The 21,261-nt window shown below is 36.3% G+C and overlaps 3 protein-coding genes across 4 annotated transcripts; 1 reads left to right on the plus strand and 2 right to left on the minus strand.

Moving 5' to 3' along the window:
• The first annotated feature begins 146 nt into the window (after window positions 1-146).
• Window positions 147-6,997, plus strand: LOC128244313 (centromere protein T-like). Its single transcript, XM_052962328.1, has 8 exons — window positions 147-1,380; window positions 2,408-2,636; window positions 2,960-3,342; window positions 3,922-4,061; window positions 4,754-4,809; window positions 5,368-5,502; window positions 6,168-6,272; window positions 6,874-6,997. The coding sequence occupies exons 1-8, from the start codon at window positions 147-149 to the stop codon at window positions 6,995-6,997; spliced, it is 2,406 nt and encodes an 801-aa protein (XP_052818288.1).
• Window positions 6,998-9,565: 2,568 nt separating this feature from the next.
• Window positions 9,566-14,966, minus strand: LOC128244314 (uncharacterized). The gene is made up of 5 exons (XM_052962329.1): window positions 14,857-14,966; window positions 12,632-12,671; window positions 12,044-12,199; window positions 10,934-11,046; window positions 9,566-10,208 (listed from the first exon to the last, which is right to left on the minus strand). The coding sequence occupies exons 3-5, from the start codon at window positions 12,068-12,070 to the stop codon at window positions 9,566-9,568; spliced, it is 783 nt and encodes a 260-aa protein (XP_052818289.1). The 5' UTR covers window positions 12,071-12,199; window positions 12,632-12,671; window positions 14,857-14,966.
• A 1,584-nt stretch (window positions 14,967-16,550) lies between these two features.
• Window positions 16,551-20,875, minus strand: LOC128242390 (E3 ubiquitin-protein ligase TRIM71-like). Of its 2 annotated transcripts, none has more exons than XM_052959526.1 (3): window positions 20,783-20,875; window positions 19,601-20,504; window positions 16,551-18,074 (listed from the first exon to the last, which is right to left on the minus strand). In XM_052959526.1, the coding sequence occupies exons 2-3, from the start codon at window positions 20,502-20,504 to the stop codon at window positions 17,254-17,256; spliced, it is 1,725 nt and encodes a 574-aa protein (XP_052815486.1). In that variant the 5' UTR covers window positions 20,783-20,875; the 3' UTR covers window positions 16,551-17,253. The 2 variants fall into 2 exon arrangements, with proteins under 2 accessions (XP_052815486.1, XP_052815485.1); XM_052959525.1 differs by having other exon boundaries at window positions 16,551-18,080.
• Between the last annotated feature and the right edge of the window lie 386 nt (window positions 20,876-21,261).

The raw sequence follows: 21,261 nt of genomic DNA on the forward strand, positions 1-21,261 counted from the left end.
GGTCACAGCAGGCTGAGTGCCAGTCGAGGGGCAATAGGAGTGACCACCATTCAGGAATCTCCTTGGCCGACCAGCACAGTGACCAGCTTGACCAGTATGATGGTCATCAGGGAGAGGAGGAAGGATTTGACCGCAGCAGGCAAGAGATGTTTGAAGAAGGGAGTCAGTATGATGATCAGATGGCGTATAGAAACGATAATGATGTAGATGATGATGATGATGAAAGGACTGAGTATACAAGCAGACTGGAGAATAGGGAAAGGGATCATTATGTTCGTCAAGAAATGTATGACAGAGAAGATGGTCTGGAACAGTACCAAGATGAGGAGATGGATGATGATCAGAGTGAACCTTCAGGCCAATACAGGGAGAAATCAGGCCATGATGAATCAGAAGGCCTCAGAGAACATGGAGGTGATGGCTTAAAGATTTTACCGGAAGGAGGAATGTACATGCTGCCTATGAAAGTTAATGAGAGCAGCATGGAGGAGGATTATCGAAACATGAGCCATGTTTCAGCTAGTAGTCGCAGTGACATGTCTAACATTGGAATGGCTGAAGTTGAAAATGGGACTTACATTGGTAGAGATGAAAGTGCGAGCAGATCCCGTAGGTCGTTGTCAAATATGGAATTGGCTGATGCGGAAAGTGGGATGTATGTGGACAGAGATGAGGGAGGGAACAGATCCCGTAGGTCGCTGTCAAATATGGAAATGACTGATGCGGAAAGTAGGATGTACGTGGGCAGAGATGAGAGTGCAAGCAGATCCCGTAGATCGGTGTCAAACATGGAAATGACTGATGCGGAAAGTGGGATGTATGTGAATAAAGATGAGAGTGTGAGCAGATCATATAGGTCATTGTCAAGGTCGAGAGATGATCTTGCTGCCAGTAGGTCGGATATTAGTAGTAGAAGGCAGAGTTCATTCTCAGCAGTGAGTCCTGAGGTTGATACTATGACCAGGCACCTGAGTACAAGCGTGGACCTGGAAAGGTCCATGAGGGCTCGAGACCAGGAGAGAATGGGTAGATACAGTGAGGGCCACAAAAGTAGGTTTGGTTCTCCAAGCAGGAGTGAAAAAGACTTGCGATTAAGTGATGGTCACTTGCATGGGAAAGGATCCCCATTTGATATGCAGAGGTTGAACTCCAGTTACGAACATCAAAACCGAGAGAATCAGTCAAGATCAGCTTCCAGAAGTGTAGGAAATCGTTCATCAAGGGATCTGAATATAAGTTCAAGGTCAAGGCACAGCAGTGGTGAAAGTTTCTCTTCTTCTAGAAATCCTCATGCGTCATCCAGGTCATTTGATGGCGGTCCACCGACTTCTAGCAGGGAAATGTTTCATGCTGAAAATATAGGTCATGCTACTATAACAGGTAAACAATGGGCCAATTGTTCAGATCTTTGTCAAAGTTAACAAATTTGTTAACATCATCACTAACTTAAAAATATTGACTGCACTTGAAAGTTATAGATACTCATGTGATCTGCAGTATTTCTTACAAGATTTAAAACATCTGTTTCAGATGTACTTGTTTTATGCAAATATATGAGCACATCTTGAATGTTTCACCTTTTAAAGTTTACAAAGATGCTGTTAACAATGTTAAACAAAATTCTAAACAATGGGCCCAATGCCTAAAAAAAAATTCTATGAACTTGTTATAGGTATATCAGACCGATCTGATGCTATTTTGCGTGGATAATTAGTTTACATAAAGGGTGGTTTCCAGTATTAAAGGAAGACAATCTTTACCATTGGAATTGAAAAATTTGCAACCTTTTTTACAATATTGATTTTTTTATATATATATATAATTGTGAAACCATTTATTTGAAGGCTAGTATCACTTTCAAAAACAATTTATAAACTTTTTTTTTCAAAAAAAACTTCTTCATTTGCTGTGGTTGAAATTAGCACAGCCTGCAAAATGTCTTCCGGGCTTGCTCAAATTTCGTATTTTATATAACTGGGCTTGTTAAACATAGTTGATTCCAAGCACAAATGTAAAAACTTAGGCTCGCTCATTTAAAAGTCTTATTTTGGAGGACTTCCAAATTTTTTATTGAGAATTTTTATTCAAAATTTAGGGTAAAAACATATTTTTTGGAATTTGGAACAAAGCCTTGAAAGAAATGGCTGGAAAAGACTGATGTAGGTACATGAAACTATTTTGTACAACCTACATATAATTGAGTTAACTTTTTGCACTGTTTAATTGGTAATAATAAACCATTTATGACTATGCTGATAAATTAAGTTCCATCGCGGGATTTTTTAGACTCAAGTTTAAGCAGCACTTTATTTCAATGATATTTTTTGAAATAAAATAATAACAAATTTTTGGAAAAATTTGACCGTGTGACCAAAATGTATATTTTTTCTAAACCTGTCATTCTCAGATGATATGTACCAGTCACCGCGGAGCTTGTTATCGGGTCGTCGAAGCCCCAGTATTGCCTCCACTCCTCGGGTTCAGGAGGACTGGGAGTCCGGCAGTGAGCGGGGGGATGGGAACAGCCCACTGAAGGCGGTCACACCATCCCCCGTCGTCTCCCCTCGAGGAGCCAGCCCTGCAAGCTCCTCCCACAGGTCACAAGGGTCAGCGAGAATGTCAAGGGTGTCAGATGGGTATGGTTAATTCATTGGTTGAGTACTGACAAAAATCTATCACTTACAACTGAAGTCTCTGATTATCAATAAAAGCATTATCAATTAATTGATGAAGATTATCAGTTTCCATGTGGTTGTATCATCTAAAAAAATATTATAAGATTTATTACAAGTCTTTGATTCTGGATAAATTTTACTTATAACCTGGAGCTTATCATATCACAAATTTAAGCAGCAATAGACAGTATTCTCATGTATATGCATTCTTAAGAACTACAGAATTACATGTATAATTGAAAAAAATGATTATGTAAATGCATTTGTAATTCTTGTAATGACAGGTCAAGGTCAGGGTCAGTCTCAGGTGGTTCAATGATGTCCTCAAGGTCACAACAGCCACAGCAGTCACCTAGGACTCGAAGCCAGGGAGGTAGAACCCCACTAAGGTCATTGACCTTGCCGCAGTCAGAATCCAGGACGAGATCAAGGACTTTACAAAGTCAAAGGTCAACTCCTGTACTTCTAAGGTCATCGCCAAGGCTTCAAGGGTCACCAAGTGCATCTCTGAGGTCAACATCAAGGTCAATGCAAAGGTCATCACCACGGACACCAGGGTCAAACAAAGGCACACCTAAATCAGACAAGTCTGTTTTAGGTAGCAGTACTAGACGTATGGGGCTGTCGCAGGCTTCTCCAGTTATAGCAGGGAAAAGACAAGGATCGGGTATGATATGATGAATTGAAATAATATGTGTGTAAAAGATAGGAGTACCTGGTAATGGTATTGTCACAGCTTGGTGGCAATGAAACAACTGTAATTTTTTTTAACTGCATCTATAATACAACAGCTTAAAAGATATTTGCATGAAACTTGGTACATGTATTATTGTGATACAGACAAAGTCATCAAGGTTGTACATGTGTTCCTAAACTATTTTGACTTATGGTTGAAGGTAAAAAAGGTGAAAATAGTGTTATATTAATGATCAATTATAATTGAAAATTGATTGATATAGTCAATTTCACCCTTTTGTTGGAAATAACTGAAAATATATTTAAAAGCAGTTGTTGAACTATTTTGGGTTTAATCCCAGGCCGCATGTCAGGCTTATGCAAAATGAATACTTCCTTTTAAATATTTTCTGCGCTAGATGAATGGAGATGTATAATACAAGTCAGTATAAGACATATATTTGGTAATAAAATAATGCAGCCAATATGCAGATCGTTGATTGATCATTGATCAGTTTCAATAGATGTAATGATTCCCAACAGAAATTATATGTACATATTGGTTTTACAGCTGAGGTGGACGCTCTTCCTCATCAGACAATGCTGTTTTCCCCCCCAATAGCCTCTACCCAGAACATCGCGGCTCTCTCCCGCCTCTCCCCCCAGCCATCAACATCTAGACAGAGTAGAATCACCGACTTTGTACAGCAGGTGAGCCATCTTGTTTGATTAAGAAAATCCCTCAACTTACTAGAACCTGGCACTCCTATCAGTAAGTGCTGTTTTGGTGATAAAATTGCATGGTTAAATTTGTTTATTTTTAGCTTGTAACCTGAACACATAGTGGCTACCTCAGTGCTCAGGATAAGCTTTTCCCATCGCCCATCTCCATTCGCCTGTCGTCTGTCTGTTAACAATTACTTCAAAAGACATCCCCTCCTAAACTGCCAGGCAAATTTAGATGAAACTTCATGGGATGTTCCTTGGATAGTGCCTTTTCAAAAATGTATAAATTCCATGAATTCCATTTAGAACTCTAATTGCCATGGCAACCAAAAGGAAAAATCTTGACAAAAACCATGAGGCCTGTAGCTTAGATAGTTGGTGTGTTAATTGTCTAGTGGTCTTGTTCAAATTATGCCCCTGGGGTCAAAACTAGCCACATCCCTGAGTCAAAAATTTCTTACATACTCATTTTGGGAAATCTTTTTGTTTAAAACAACAAAGGCCACACCCTTGACATATTGAATGTTGCATCATACAGTGGTCTTCCACCAAGAGGTATGTTTTGTCTATGTTTATTTTTAGAAAATAATGTTTATTTTTAGATCATAATTAAGTGTTTGATTCATGTTTAAATGTTTTGTTGCTTGTCTTTGATAAGTAACCCTTCAATTTTACAGACAGAAGGCGAAAATACAAACATAACCTCCACTGCAGCTGAAATAACAGTAGAAAGGCTAGTATAACCTTTGATTTCAATATGTCCAGCTCCTATATCATACATGTATCTTGTAATCTTTTAAAACCAAGTTCATGTATAACAGTCAGCACCAATTAGCATTTTCTTTTTTTCATAATCTTATCCTAATTTCTAGATTTTCATCCCTGCTCTTTTTTCTCCGACCCTTAAATTTTATTGACTGAAATAAAAATGTTGATTAAGCAGTAAAACATATATATATATATATATATATATATATATATATATATATATATGTATATTACTGCTTGTGTATGCATGGGCGTATTACCTAAAGTATTTTAAGTAAACTCTTCACTTAAAACATCATGGTACAAATCACCCAGGTAAAGCACTTTCGAAATGGACTGTCCCCCATTAGAAGTTATAAATAAATAGAAAATATACTTGAACTAACCTATTGAGAGTCTTTTATTCTGCCACTGTGGGGCGAGTTGTATGTTTTTAATGGAAGATGTCAATACTTTTCTGATTCTCCGGTTTTCATAATGGTTTCATCAACTCATCAATCTAACCACTGTAAATATCTTGTAGCCCAAAGAAGAAGGTTGTGAGAAAACCTCGTCAGAAGTCTCGCTACCTGATACCAACGACAACAGTGAAGAAACATTTCAACCATTGTGCCGGCATGCGTGTGGCCAAGGACGCTATTGAGGAGGTCATGAAAGTGTATGTCATAGTTTATATCATACTTTCTGTGCTTGATCGTAAAGAGAGTTGTAACTGATAATGAATTTTTTTAAATCTATTTCTTATAGGCACCAGTATAATTTTTTTCTGAAAGAACTAGAGAAATTGATTATGGAGTCAATAGGTCATGCCAACCCTAACAATAAACAAACAAAAAGAACACAATAAGTTTTGTTTTAGGTCAATTTCTTATGAAGGATTTAGTGTAGTCTTTCTTTTTGTAATCATAGAGTCTTTCATAATTGGTATGCCTTTTGGTCATATCAGTGTATAACCTCTATTGATTTCAAGGTCAAGGTCATGGTGAGGTCAAGGTCATGGAGAGCTTGACTAGAAAAAATATGAGCTCTCTCGACAGGCATCACATCTGATTCACTGAATTCTAGTATAGAACTTAAAAACATTACCATTATAAACTACTTTGGACTGTTTGACCTTGTGAAAAAAGTTGGAAATGAGGTCAACAACATCAACATGTTTTAAAATGATTGTAATATTCTTTTTCAAAAGATATTATCGATAATTAAACTACAAAATATCTTATTGGTGATAGTTAAGCTACTTAATATTAATTAAGATGCTTTTCATCTCAAAAGCATATACATGTGTATTTGTTATTGCATTGCTTCTGTTTCATTGTCAAGGTCTGAGACGTACTGGGATAACTTGTGTGCTGACTTGGAGGCATATGCCAGACATGCAGGCAGGAAACGCATACAGATGGCCGACTTTGAACTGCTCTTTAAGAGGTACATATGTTAATTTCATGCTGTTATAGACATTTACTACTGGCAGTCTAGATAATTGTAATTGATTTAATTTTGAATAAAGCATACATGTACATGAAAATCATTTTTGTTAGCTTAAAGTGACACTCTTATTCAAAATCAGTATAACAAAAATTTTGAGTGATAAACATTTAACTACTTTAATACTAAATAATGCATTTATGAAAAATATTAATTACTGATAACATGATTGTAATGGTGTATTTAATAGCTGAACAAGCAAAAATATTAAATGATTGGTGAGTGCTAAAAGGTTAACTGTGATCTACTATTGTCTCATAAGGTAGAAATAGCGTGTTTTCTGCATTTTTCTTTCAAATTAAATTTGGTATCCTTCATAAAAACCATAGTTTTCGACATAAATTCATACTTTTTGGTATAATAATACATTTGTATTAATTGTTATAAATCTTCTTAAGGAGTAAGAGTGCATCCTTCAGGTGAATGCATTTATATCAAGAATTATTATACCTAGAATACCTTTTTATGCAGGTATTGTCAAACATACTGCCTCTTTACTCTTTATTCCAATGATATTTACACATGTAATATTGAATTTCAGGCAAGGCTATGTAACAGAGAAGACCAGTCTTAACTCCTTGATTCGACGCTACCTCCCCTGGGAAGAAGCTGATAAACTAATACCAGTCATTGGCGCAGACAACAAGATATACCCAAAACTGTAGACTGCTACCACCGACCATGCGGTTCAATATTGGTGATTTAATACCAGTCATTGGGGCGGACAACAAGATATACCCAAAACTGTAGACTGCTACCACCGACCATGTGATTCAATGTTAGTGATTTAATACCAGTCATTGGATTGGACAACAAAATATACACTGAAATAAACACAGCTATTTCCTTGTGGTTTATAATTGATGATTTAAGTCCAGGCATTGGAGCAGAGAACATTATATATCTTAAAATTGGTGATTTTAGAGCCGTCATTGAGGCAGACAACAAGATATACATGTTCTACCAAAAATATCAACACTGTCATCGCAGCAGACAACAAAATATACCTAAACTGTTGACTGCTGTCATAAAGTGTTCAGAACAGTCAACCATGTGATGTTTGTTGATATATATATATTTGTATATCGTAAAAGAAAATGTTTTCTGTTTTCTTTTTAATAATAAAAGTGTCATGGAATCAGTGTAATTATGTAGCTTGACCATTATGGTAATGTAACCATTCATTTTCATTTATTGAAAACGAATTTCAAGTCTGGATCGACAGTCATGTTACAAAATGTACATACAAGGCAAGGATATGATCATCAAGGATATCATTTGGTATTCAAATGTGTAGATGCATGTAGATATTGTTTTGAGATAATGTCTGTAAAGAAATATTTCCGCTGTATAACAATTTGTAGTTCATAAAATAATTTGATGACAATGACTATATATAGTTTATATGTTGTTGTTTTTTCCAGGAAAAGTCAAGGTATTGTCAATTCAAATGAAACTTGGTACACGTGTTGCTAGATACGCATATGTAAATCAAAGCCCGTAACTCTGATCATAAGTATTATCAAGTTATGCCCATTTTTTACTAAAATACATACAAATTCTTTAACCTTGGCAATAAGAATTATTTATGTAAGTCATATAATGATTAAAATATTATACTAGTATTTTTATGTTCCTTGTGTTTTACATCAATAATTAATGTTGTTATATCAATATTAAATCATAGCATTAACTCTGGTTAAAGACCTAAGGCAGGGCTCTGTAAGCGGCGTAGATGCACTATGTTTCATTTAAAATGGTGAAGAAATAGAAAAGTTACCTTTGTTTAAATTCTTCAGTTGAAGCAAAATATTGCTTTCCAACACAGCATTTGTGACGCAATTTATCACCTGGTATACACACACTGTATATCATATGTAAAGAAAATGACCAAACAAGGTCTTAGTAGAGCATGGGGCCTTGTGGGCCTCTTGTTATAATATATTTGGATTTGTTATACTAGTTATTAACTACAGTACAGCAAATTCTTTCATTTAAGCACCATTGAGTTCCAATCCTTATTAATATAAGGCCTAAAAAAAATTATGTCCATTTCGGGTAACTCGACCCTACCTGTAACAATGCGCCGACCCTAACTATTTTTTTCCGTTTCTGAGCAAAAAATATATTCGTTAGCGAATAGAGAGTTACGAAGGGCGGATAAATGCAGATTTAAATCAGAATTATTGTTGATATGATAAAACAAAGTCAGGCAATGACAGTAATGTAGGAAAGACTGCCATGTGCAAGAAAACACTCTGAACTTAGGACAGATTTTGAAAAAAATCAATAAAAAAAATCCCTACCTACCCTACCTAGAAATTTTGGGACAGTTACCTTAAAAAACAATTTTTTTTTGGCCTAATCAATATTAAATCAAGATATCCTCTTATAATTTCCTGGAGCAGACATGAAGAATACAGCTTCCTGACCTTTGACACAAAATTACGGCCTTGACCTTGGAGGGTCATGGTTGGAACATGCTATCAGCTTGTCGGCTTGACATGATTAATAATAGAACTGGATTACTCCATTGCTTTTTTAGCATGGCTCAAACAATAAGAAATTCAATAAAACTTATGAGGCAAAGCTTACTTTAAAATAAGTTGGCGTACATGATTAAAATAATGCATTCATATGGCCATATACTTGAATCTTTTACAGAAAAGTTAGTGCAGGAAACGTCTGATAGGATCCTGGATTTTTGTACATTCTGTTTTGAAATCTGTTGAGTAAAAGCAGACTCCAAACTGTGTTCCTGCTGTTTGGGTATGTGACTTAAAAAAATGCTGAACCTAACTGGCCTATTGAACCATTAAATTTGAATAATTTGATACAGTTAGGTTGATACTGCACTTCTGTCTGCACATGCAACATTGAAAATACTTTCAAGTATTTGAGTATTGCTTCAAGAAGCGAATCCAGAGATGATCATATTTAGGATTATTGTGAAATCAGGATCGAGAGCTTTCCCTTTCAGTATTATAGATGTGTTTGTTTAGATTGTCTTCTGTTTGATATAAAGTGCATTAAAACTAGTAAAAATCAACTTGAAATCAATATAAATGGCTTTGAGTCCAATTTCAACAGTAGTCTTAGATGTTCTAAAACATTGCATTACTAAAATTTCTTATAATTATTAACAGATTGTTATTAAATAAACTATACATGAAACTTTATTGCTAAACATTTTCGCAAAGTACCACACATAAAAAAGAACAAAAAATACGTTTCTAAACATCATAGTTATTGTATCCATAAGTCTGCCTTTCTAATCTTTCTAATCTTCTTTTTGATACTTTAAAAGGCTTATAAGCCCTTTTCTTATCTTGCTTAAAAACCAGTCTGTCCATATTGAATGGTTTTTTTTCCTCTACTGCAGCAAGGGGCCTTCTTGCCAGCTTGCTATCTAGCACTTTCTTCATAAGGGAATCATGGTGTAACCCATACAGATCTTGTCTAAACTTGAAGTCACTAGTTCTTACTCTTTCTAAATCAATTTCTTCCACCCCTTTCTCTTCAACACTCAATTCTTGATCAAAACTGTATGATACACCTTCACATATATTTCTATCAACTTCATCACTATTAAACAATTTATCCTTAAACTCAATTCTTTCAACATCAGTTTCACCTGGTTTTACCACCAAATCACTACTATGCCCAGTAGGTTTCCATGTTTGTTTCCTTTTCCAATCTTCCTGCTGTTCAAGTTTGTCTTGCTCTGTCACATCCAGCTCTGTTTGCGTATCTGGAGGCCCCGTGTCAAGGTTATGAAGTAGCTCCTCTATTTGCTTCTGGCGAGCTACGCTGATATCCCTCATGAACACGACCGGAGGCACACGCCCACACACCTGAGACTGAAGTAACAAGTGCCTGCAATAAAAATATATCTTTAATACTGATTCATCTGTCAATAAAGGTAGTGATGAGAATTGGTTTCGATTTCATTAACAATTAAATTATCTGCTGGAAGCATTTAATTAAATTACGTCATAAATGGTATGTCTGAAGGCAACATTTTGCTTCGAACGAAGACTTTAAACAAAGATAACTCAACGATTTCTTCACAATTTTAAATGAAACACAACGCAGTGTACGCCGCTTACGGAGCCTTTCTTTTGGTCTTTTACCAGAGTTTGATTGAGAGTCTAGTTTCTAAAAACACTTAAAAAACTTTTCACAAAACGGCCGTCTGAAGGAGCACTGTCAAAACATTATTTTGTGAAACAGGTTTGTCGAAGTATTTGATGAAAATAATCACCTTATCAAACTCCGGTAATAAAACGAAGGTGAGGCTCTTTAAGCAGCATAGACTGCCCTGTTTCTTTTTAAATGGTGAAGTAAAAGAAAAGTTATCTTTGTTTTAAGTCTATATTTTAAGCCAAATATTGCCTTCTGATGTAGCATGTATGACGTATTTTGTCACATGGTATACATACACTGATAAAATACGGGTAATTTGCGGCAACTGTCATTGAAGAATAACGTACAATACATTTACCAATCATATATTCTTTAAAGATACTTCATATGAATGTGCGAGGGTTGATTTAGATGTTTAACAAAGTCCCGGGCTTGATGTTGGGAGCAATGCTCACCTGAGTTTGCCAGCCTGTGTTTCAAGGAGCTGTTGAGTTTGTTTGTCTTTTTCTTGCACTCCGCTAGCCTCCCACCAAACCTTCAGTGCAGAGTAGCTTGGAACAACTTCAACCTGCAAAGCCAATATATATATATAGAGAGAGTTCAATACTAGCTAAGAAGCCAGTTTTTTGTTTATACTTCCATACTTTAAACAAAGTTGGTGAAACAAGTTAATACAACATTATATTAATCACTCTTGTTGGCACAATGTAGTCTTAGAGTGTGGTTTTGTGTTGCGAGGGAAAACCAAAGTGCCTGGGGGAACCCAATTGTCTGGCTTGATGACCACATACCGAACTCGCATGCCCCCACGCTGGGAATTGAACCAGGGTTGCCTTAATGAGAAGGGAGTGCAGTAATCGGACAACATAGAAGCCAATTAGGGCTAGTAGTATCATCTCTAGTTCAAGCGCTAATGTAATATAATAGTGCAAAACAAACTAAACTTTTATATTAAGTTACATCCCTCTTGAGCTGAGCACTCGACTTTGTTTACACTTAGTTTTCAGATATCATGCCATCATATATTTATAGTTTATATCATTTAATCTCTTCACATTCTTGTTCACCAGAGTGATGCTGATTTATCATAATCAAACCTCTGATGAATGAGAATGTCTCTTCATAACATAACTTAAATGATATGTACAATAAACATAATATCGGAACATTTTGTTCATATTCTTAATGCTGTGACCTTGGTTTAGTGAAGCCTGTAATTGTTTTGAAATGTTCATTTTTCACAAGTAAATAGGTGAGTAAACAGAATTTGAAGAAGTGAGTACTAAGTTGGGCATAACTTAAATGTGGTTGTTATACTTGATAAATGTAGGGTCTGTGGAAATCATATTGGGTCCTAATGCATCGCTTCCAATCAATGGAAGTTTTATTATTTTTTGGGGGTCCTAGGGATGCATGGTTAGTTTAGAATGCGCATCCCTAGCTTGCACATTGAGTCCAAAACATGTGCATAGTTTGTGAGGGAAATCCCTGGGTGCTTTAATTATCTTGAAGAATGCGATGAAACTATATATGTGTCATAATAATCATGTCAATAACCATTTCACCTTGATTATGTTTACAAATACATCCATCTCCCCATTGGCGAATATCTGCAGGATAGTATCTTCAAGCACATTGCCAACCCAGTTGGTTCAACGTATCACCCCGTCTGAGTATCGTACCTTGCTCTTAGCACCGGTTTTGACAGTTGTTCCCTGGGCCTAAAAATAGAAACAAAAGATCAATACAAGATATACGGTACTATAGAAGCATTTAACATTCATATTTAACATAGAAAATCTGCATAATGGGTGCACACATATGTTAAACCTGCCACCAAGGTAAAAGAAAAATTGCCCGAGATTACGGTCTAGTACTTTTATCATTTTTTTTTTTTTAAATTTGAATCTCTTTTATGGAATATAAGTATTAGTTTTTGTTTTCAAGCATGAGCATTTTGTTATAAGACTGTTGCCTCGCTAACATCCACACGACATCAAAACTGGCTTAGCTATGCTGCTATACACTTTAATGAAGAGTTTTAAGACATCTATCAAAAACAATAGTCAGTAATAAAATATCTGCAAGCTTATATGTTAAATTTATAAAAAAAATTAGGCCCTAACGTCAAATATAAAAAAATCTTATCATACCTCAGGATTGAAAGGCACTGACCATGCTACAGTCTTTTTCCTGGAATGTACAATAGCCATGTATATGTGAGGTTTAATACATTTTTAATGGTCTGCATCTTAGAACTATTTATTATTATGCTTAAAGCTGCACTCTCACAGATATACCGTTTTTACAACTTTTTTATTTCTTGTCTTGGAAAGAGCAAATTTTTGCGTTAATATCTGCAAGCCAATGATAAAAGACTGCTGACAAAAGATCAGATTGCAGATTTTCTTATTTCTTATGTTTTATGGCTCAAACCGTTACTAATGGTTTAAAAAAAATGCATAAAACATCAGTTTTTGTTCTTAAATATAAAAATATGCGAACTAAATTTTTGTCAACAGTCTTATATAACTGGTTTCCATAAATTTTCCCAAAAATTGGCTCGTTCCAGACAAAAAAGTTGTCAAAACGTTCAATCTGTGAGAGTGCAACTTTAACACCCTTTTTCGTATTTAAGGGGGCCATTTTCTCAGTAGCATGATTTTCGGCAGATAAGGAATCATATTGCAGGTTATGACCACTTGGTATGACATAAATTATGAAGAAAATGGTTTCAAAAGTATTTATTTATTTGATTAGTAAAAATAAGCAATAAGACCAATGATATTTATTAATAGAAAATATAACTTCAGACTGTCACTAATAGAGCAATACAGAGGGATAACAAACAATAATTGTCTGTTGTTTTCTCATAAGTATATATATATATTCATATCATAATTGCACCGTTTTTCTCTTCCTGAAAGACTAGATCCGGGGAATAGCGGTGAATAGCGCTCCAGCCAAGCCTGGGCAAAATCTCGGCCCTGCGGAAACTAACAACTGGTAAACCCCCGCCAAATGCCCCCCACCCCAGGGACCCATGATAAGGCCAATTTCCCGCTATATTTGGCCTGAGGACAAAACCACCGCATTTACCGCACTGCCCATATCCCCAGCTATCCTGGTATACCCCGGACCTGGGGAGGGGGGGGGGACAATGCAGTAATTAATATTGTGGAGTTACAGTCGAAGAATATATTATACCAGGGTTCGAATTTAACTTTTTCTGATACTGGCAAAAATTTGCGAGTGCTTAAATTTTCAACTCGCAAAACCAGACACTCTCGCATTTTTTTTAAGGCAAACCATTGTGTTGAAGGAAAAAACATATACCGGTATTGTATGGAAAACTATGGTTGAATGTATAGTGAAATTGTTTTAATGAATGATCATGTAATTGAACAATAAATGATATCATCATATATGTTACACTGACAGTACAAACTGAGGAAGTCTGATCATACCAGTATTGGTCTTTGCTAAATATTTTGAAAATGTTCCTTATGTCATCTACGTTGAGGGTCAATTTAATGTTCAACTCTCTCTTCCACATCGAAAAAGTTTTAAAGGACGGATTATTTTATTTTGGCTTCTTTTTTTTTGAACTGATTGATCATTGTCATCAGCTGTCGGCGATTTTAAAATCAACTCGCGCAAAAAACTTTTTAGCTTGTCATCATTATACAGACTTTTTCTCGATACAATTATCGCTAAATATCAGCGCAAAAATGTAAACGAAAGGCCATACCGTCGCAAAAATGTAAATGAAAGACCAGTCTACAAAAATACACAGTAATGAGTACCTAGCACATAGTAACGAGTACCTGCATGTGCGCATAACGTTAATCTACATCATCAATGTCTGTATGATTATTGGAAAACGAAAGTAGGCATTTCTTAAATTAGTTGTATATCTATCGTGCAGGAATTGATCACCGATTATGTTCATATCTAATTCGAGGATTGCATATTTTCTGCAAATTTTGATCTGCAATTTTTTGCGAGTGTCTTTAAATTCAACTCGCATTTTTCAATTTTTGGCTTGCATTTTGTGAGTGTGCAAGTGCTAAATTTGTACCCTGTATACATTGGTATGATTCAGTCGACTTGTTGCGTTGACAATGGTAGTGGGAGAAAATAACTAACCAAAATGTTTTAAAAAGTTCCCTAAATGCACATTATTGTAGCTACAGTGGTACAGATTTAAAAAAACAACAACACACCATCCCGTAAATGGGCGCTTGAATGGCCCAAGAAAGGACCTGTCAAGATTCAGAGTTTAAGAAACGGACTGTTTAGGAAAAGACCATAATTCTTATCAACTACACATTTATTCGGACAAAAAATATTAGGTTTGTAATTTCTCGTCAATTACCTATTTCCTTTGTTCATTATTTTCTTCATCATAGGAGACACTTCAATGCTCTTGTTTCTAATGAAAAATACCCCATGACCACGATTAAGCAGTAAAAAAACACTATTTTTAAAAATGTTTCCAATTTGTCGCAAGGGCGCCGCCATCTTGAATTGCAAAAATTATAGATGAAATATTATGCACGATACAGGTCAAACTACACTAATTGTTATGCCGAGTTAAACAACCAACTTCTTCATGTATACCGCTTTAAAACAGCCTCGGACACTCGAATTCTTAGTTATCTCAAAAGCAATGTAATGGATGCTGGACAAAATGCGAAAGATTTGGCAAGGATGGAAGGATTAGTTGCCTTATTTATTTCCAAAGCAATGCAATTGTTGCTGGGCAAATGCAAGGGATAGAGCCAGGACGGAGAGAATGGTCGCCTTGTGCGTTACCAATGTATAAATGTAATGTTTGTTGGGAAAATGAGAGGTATAGAGCCAGGACGGAGAGAATGGTTGCCTTGTTTGTTTCCAAAGCAATATATTGGTTACTGGGGAAAATGAGATGGATATGACCATGACGGAGATGAGTCGCATTGCGTGTTTTCAAAGCAATCATGGTAATCGTTGAATGGAGAGATAGAGCCAGGACGAAAAGAATGGTCACCTCGTGTGTTTCCAATGTAATGTCATTGTTGCACGGCAAATTAGAGGGTTAGAGCCAGGGCCTTACCCTAACCCTACCCTTAAAGCAGACTGCCTTAACTTGAATCGGTCCGAAGACCCTCAGATTTCAACTGGATTACATTTTCCAGATTTTAACCGAAACAGATGAACCTTTGTTTGTTTATTGCAGTTTATCAAGGTCTACGCACCCATATTGGCTGCATTATGGCTTAACCTCGCCGTGTCGCCATCACGACTTGATCTGTTTCTCAAATGCCATTCGTGACATGAGATTGAAATGACTGCAGTTCGCAGTCAAGCCAGACATACGAAGACTTGAAGAAACAATGTTTGTTGCAGGATATCCGGGTTGAATACTTATGTGAAAAACTACAGAAACAAGCTCAGAAGCAAAACGTTTAAACATAAACCCGGTTTAATGACACTGGGTAAACGCCAAAGACATAGAACACAAAAACACAAAGTCACAAACAAGAAACATATGGAAAAACAGCTGAAAACTCCACAAACAGCACAGTGCATAGATACATGTATATAAAAAAACTAGGTATGTTTATCAAGGATTGTTAGGTACCGCCTTGGAACACTCAGTTAAGCCTTAGCTATTTGCGTAGAGACGAAACACGAAGTCATCTTCCCAAGGTTGAACCAGTACCCGTTTCTCAATACGAACTTAGCGCTCAATGCCGAGCGCTTGACAAGGGAGCTGCTGATAACATGTTTTAACGTCTTCCTGTTTGACACCGCCGATGCGTAAATCCCCGAATGTTCGCACCCGAAGCGAATACTCCACCACTGAGCTATCGGGGCGGTGAAAATTATTCAAGTATACCAGTCATTCTGCGACCCTTCTAGCTATTCTCGGAATATCAAATTGAAACCTGCCATAATAAAGCTCTTATGAAACCGCTGTGTAATTTTAACCTATTATCAGATATATTTAAATGATGGCCTTAACAGAAATAAACAAATATTTGCGACAGGCCACTGCCTTTCTTTATTGATTATTGCTTATAATAATATAAATAATAGACGTTTATTAAGACCAAATCACAAGTACATCGAAACATTAAGAACACAGAGTGATTCTTTAACATAAATACAGAGCCCAATCAGCTAACATGTATTTACAGGATTTCTCAACCGACACTTCAAGATTTGTTTATAATCATTTTTTATTCAAATGCTTAAATAAAATCTTCGGTTATTTTCATGCCATGTTTAAATGAAGAAATATTACACACATTTAAAATAAAAAGGCAAAACCACTTAGTCAACTGTCTCAAGATAAATACTCATAAAATGTAAATACATTTCACTTCTTTGATACCTTAAATTTGAAGGTATACAATCTTTTTTTATAATATTTACCGTCTATTCAAATTGAAGCTGGATTCACACTTGGAAATTTTCATTAAAAACATCCTTTATAGTTACTAGAAAAAAAGGTTATGATATTATAACAACATTTACACAGAATTGTTAATCTAGTTCTTGCTAATCATAACTGCAAAATACATTTAATATTTATTCGAAATATGGTACATATCATTTAATATAAATGGTTGTTCAGTTTGATAACACAAGGTTACAACAAATCAAAACCGCAAGCTGAAATTGTAAAATAAATGTTTTTGCATTTACTTTTCAGTTGTTAAAGATTATTTAATGCATGGTAATTTCCTCCTAAGAAACTACAATCACGACTAAGGAAAAACCACTGTCAGTTTGCATTTAACACCTTCAGTGAGTCATTCTCGTACATCCCGACAACTAATGTACGTGTGTGGGGACAGAAGGACACAGAGTAGGGATATGCCAGTCCGTCCTTATGTCCCAATATTTCCGTCATCTTGCCGTCCTTCTCTGTCCGCAGCATCACGTTGTCACTGGCCCAACCACACACGAGCAGCTGATCCGGACCTACCGCCACCACGGAATGGGGATATTTAAGCTTCTTTTCACTGTACTCTCGTAGGGCCTTCCCGTCTAGAGACAGCTGGTGGACGGTGTTTGCATTGTAGTCAGACACGTACAGGGTCGGTGGTGTGGAAGCTGACACAGTCAGGTATTGTGGGCGTTCGAAAGTTTGACTTCCATTAACTGTTTGAAATGTACTGATAATAAGCCCATCCAATGTCATCACTTCAATACGCGGGTTAGATTTGTAAGACACGTATAGTCTATTGTTGTAGTATGCAATACCACGACAATCATATGATACTTTAATTTCCTTTCCACGCGACAACTGCGCTTCTTTCGTAGACATCAGTTGTATCATGGACTTTTTCGCGAGAGTGACAGCGGCCTGGTCATCAGGAAGCGCACACACGTCCCAGGGCCTGCCTGGCAGTTCGAGTCGGGACGTGACGGTTCGGGTGGTGGCGTCCACCAGTTTGGCACAGCTGTTACCGTGGTCAGTCAGAAGGAAGAGACCGGGAGACAGCAGGGTGAGGCCGGTAATAATGCAGGTTTCCTGGTCTTGTGGCGCTCTGACGTTGATGTCTGCTTCATTCTTCCATGTCACAGTAGAGAGGTCAGGAACTGGAACTGAACACAATAATGGACTAGATTATTTTTTTTCACTTTCGTCTTATAAACTTAAATGAGACAATGGTTTAAACTTTTTTTTAAAAGGGTGCAGCTTCAATTTTAAGTGTTTTTTCTTCAAAGAGAAAATTTAGATTAAACAAACAAGACACGGACACCTGGTAATAAATATAAATGATAAAGAGGTGTTTTTGGTTTTAGTGTAATATACAATAAAATTCACCGAGTGAGCACTATTTCAATCAAACGATAAGCGTCAGTTCCTGTCAAATGACATAGGCAATGTATTATTTGTATATATTGTAAATAACCTTATGCTTTATATGTGTCCATAACGTTTGTGTGTTTGTTTGTTTTTTGTTGTTATTTTTCTATGTCCATACTTTGTATTGTATTGTATATATTTGTGTATGTGTATATAAACTATACTTCTCATCACATTTGGAGGATAAACAGAATAAACTAAACTATATTTGACAAGTTGAGTTATAATCATTTTAATGTTCCCATCTTAAGTACGCCTGCAAAATCACTGTACGATTTTCCCCGTTTATCTTACGAACACATTATTAACACGTCTTTTCTGTCAGTTTGATATTTTAGCCCAATTATTGTGACAAGATTTACCCCAGGGATAATTAAGTGCACATAAGCGCAAACAAGCATTATTTTGTTTTCTTTCGGAGACAAATTTGCCTTTAATGTCCAAGCGTGTGTTTCTATATTGGGATCTTAATTCGAATATTCGACATAAAACAATAAAAGTAACGCATTGATGTATAAAAAGAAATCTGTCGAAATGTTTTGGCAAATTATTTATAACTTTTGTTTTTTTAGTGAAAATATTTACTTTTCCCAATTGTCATATAAACTCGTCAAAAACATAAACATACCCCAAGGCCAAATGTGCATCCCGTTGATATGTTTGCCCCGGGTGCAAATGTTGGGCATATAAGACACAACACTAAAAATGGGCATTGCCATTACTTAGAGTCACCTTTTTAAAAATAAAGATAGTATTTCGAACAGAAAAATACATATAAATCAAAGTTCTTTTTGTTTTAGATGGAAAAGGTCGGAGTGTTGTGAAAACCTTGAAATATATTTAAATGGCACTGTAAAAAGGTTGCTACAAATACGCTTATGTACAGTAAGACCAATAACTATGGATTTTATGATAAATTCCAAGTTATACCGAATGGGAAAAACAGGCTGCGTTGGCATTCGCGTCGAGGCCGATTTCTGTTTGTTTACAGTGTACTTGCAACCAGGCGGGTTTACCGAATTGATTGCAGCAAAAACTTATTGATGATCAGTAATTTTGTATTAAAACGTTTTCATTTAGTTTAAGTTTAACTTCCGTGTCATAATTTAAGTAATAGCTTTGGCCATTATGAACAAGAACTCAATATAAGGACAAGTTATTGAGATATTACTTAGAATTTTAATCAAATAATTACAACGCTATCCTTTTTAGAGTCAAGTGATACTTAAAAATGTAAAGTGATTTTTAAACATACTATTCTTTCGAAACTCTCCCGCAACGTCAAGGGTTCCAAGGCCCATTTTCGATCCCAGTAGCCGCTCCGTGTCCGCGTCCTTAGTAAACTGGTACTTCCGGGCGTTCATCCTATCAGTCATCTTCTCCATATTGTCATTAATTTCCCGTAGCTCCTTCATGCCTCGCCTTGCCGTAACATACCGCTGGTTCACCGAGACGTCACCGGAAGTCAGTTCCGTTTTTATGGCCTCAAGTCGGGTTTTCATCAACTCACAATCGGTCTTAAGTGCAGTCAACGCGTTCTCATCCTCTGTCTTGACCTTCTCGATGTTGTCGAGCAACTCCTTCTCGCGCCGGTCCAGATATGTGATGATTTCTGCACGGAACTTCCTCAGTTTATCTATCTCAACCTTAGACTGGTTTTCAACTTCACCAAAAATCTCCTTGACGTTACTAACAAGCCCTGATAAAAGATCTTCAGCTTGTTTAATTGATGGTTCCAGCTCTCTAAATTCATTTCCAATGACAAATTCTTTAGCCACATCAGCGATGTAGTCAACTTTACAGCTGCGATGGTCAAGTACGACACAGTCGCCACAGCCAAGGTCTCCGTGGGTCGGGCAATAAAACTTGATCATCTCCTTCGGGTGGTGGTTACAAAAATCCGTGTCGGCGATAGCTGATTTCTTCGTTGTCGGGTAAAAGGAGGGCATCCTATCTTTGGACAGCAAAATGTGGTTCCTAGACATCTTCAATCTCTTATGGTACTCGACACAGGGAGCGCACATGTACTCCTCGCAGGTCTGACAGAAGCCCTGGGCCACAGCGCGTTTACCCCCTTCCCTACACGGCTGGCAGTAGACCGTGGCGTCAGCGGAACCCTTGTCAAGGTCAGGGTCACGCTTCTTCCCGGGTACCTCCATCTATGTAAACAAACTATATGAATCACTTTTATAAGCTTACTGTTTCATTCAAATGAAAACGCACAGATTCAGTACGATCAAGTAAAACACTGCCCTTAAACAAAGATAAAATTCCTTGTCTATACGAATCTTTTTCAAAACGAAAGTAGTGATCGATGTTCTAATTAAGAACAGCATTAGAGATCGTTCAAATGTGCTTTTTTATTATTTTCCCCACACAATCTTGCTTTAAATGTCGGTCAAACAATTCTTAATAAAGAAATACAAATAATATTTACCTTTATTCTGTTGATCTTTTAAACCAACAAGGAAGTAAATTCATTTCATCCACTGCGCATGTCCATAGATCACCTTTGTATCGATTCACGTTTAAGTTAAAACGTTTGTAAACATGCGATTTAAGATAAGTTACATACTCAAGGTATTTACATCAAAATGACTCCGGATTTTATTGACCGATAATGATGTGAATAGGCAGAACCGAATAATAATAGTAATAATAATGATGATGATAATAATAATAATAATAATAATAATAATAATAATAATAATAATAATAATAATAATAATAATAATGATAATAATAATAAAACTATAACACTGTCGAGATGACTTCACGACGAACAGAAAAAAACCCTCTCCAATCTCCACGCTCAATCTTTACATTCCTTGTCTATTTTCACTATATAATAACCGCCTTCCACTCTCCATATCCCTCCACTCCCAATTTCCGCAGCCCTCACCTTTTACCCTTCTC

This window comes from Mya arenaria, chromosome 8 (genome assembly GCF_026914265.1).
Source record: "Mya arenaria isolate MELC-2E11 chromosome 8, ASM2691426v1".
In the NCBI taxonomy this organism is placed as follows: Eukaryota; Metazoa; Mollusca; class Bivalvia; order Myida; family Myidae; genus Mya; species Mya arenaria.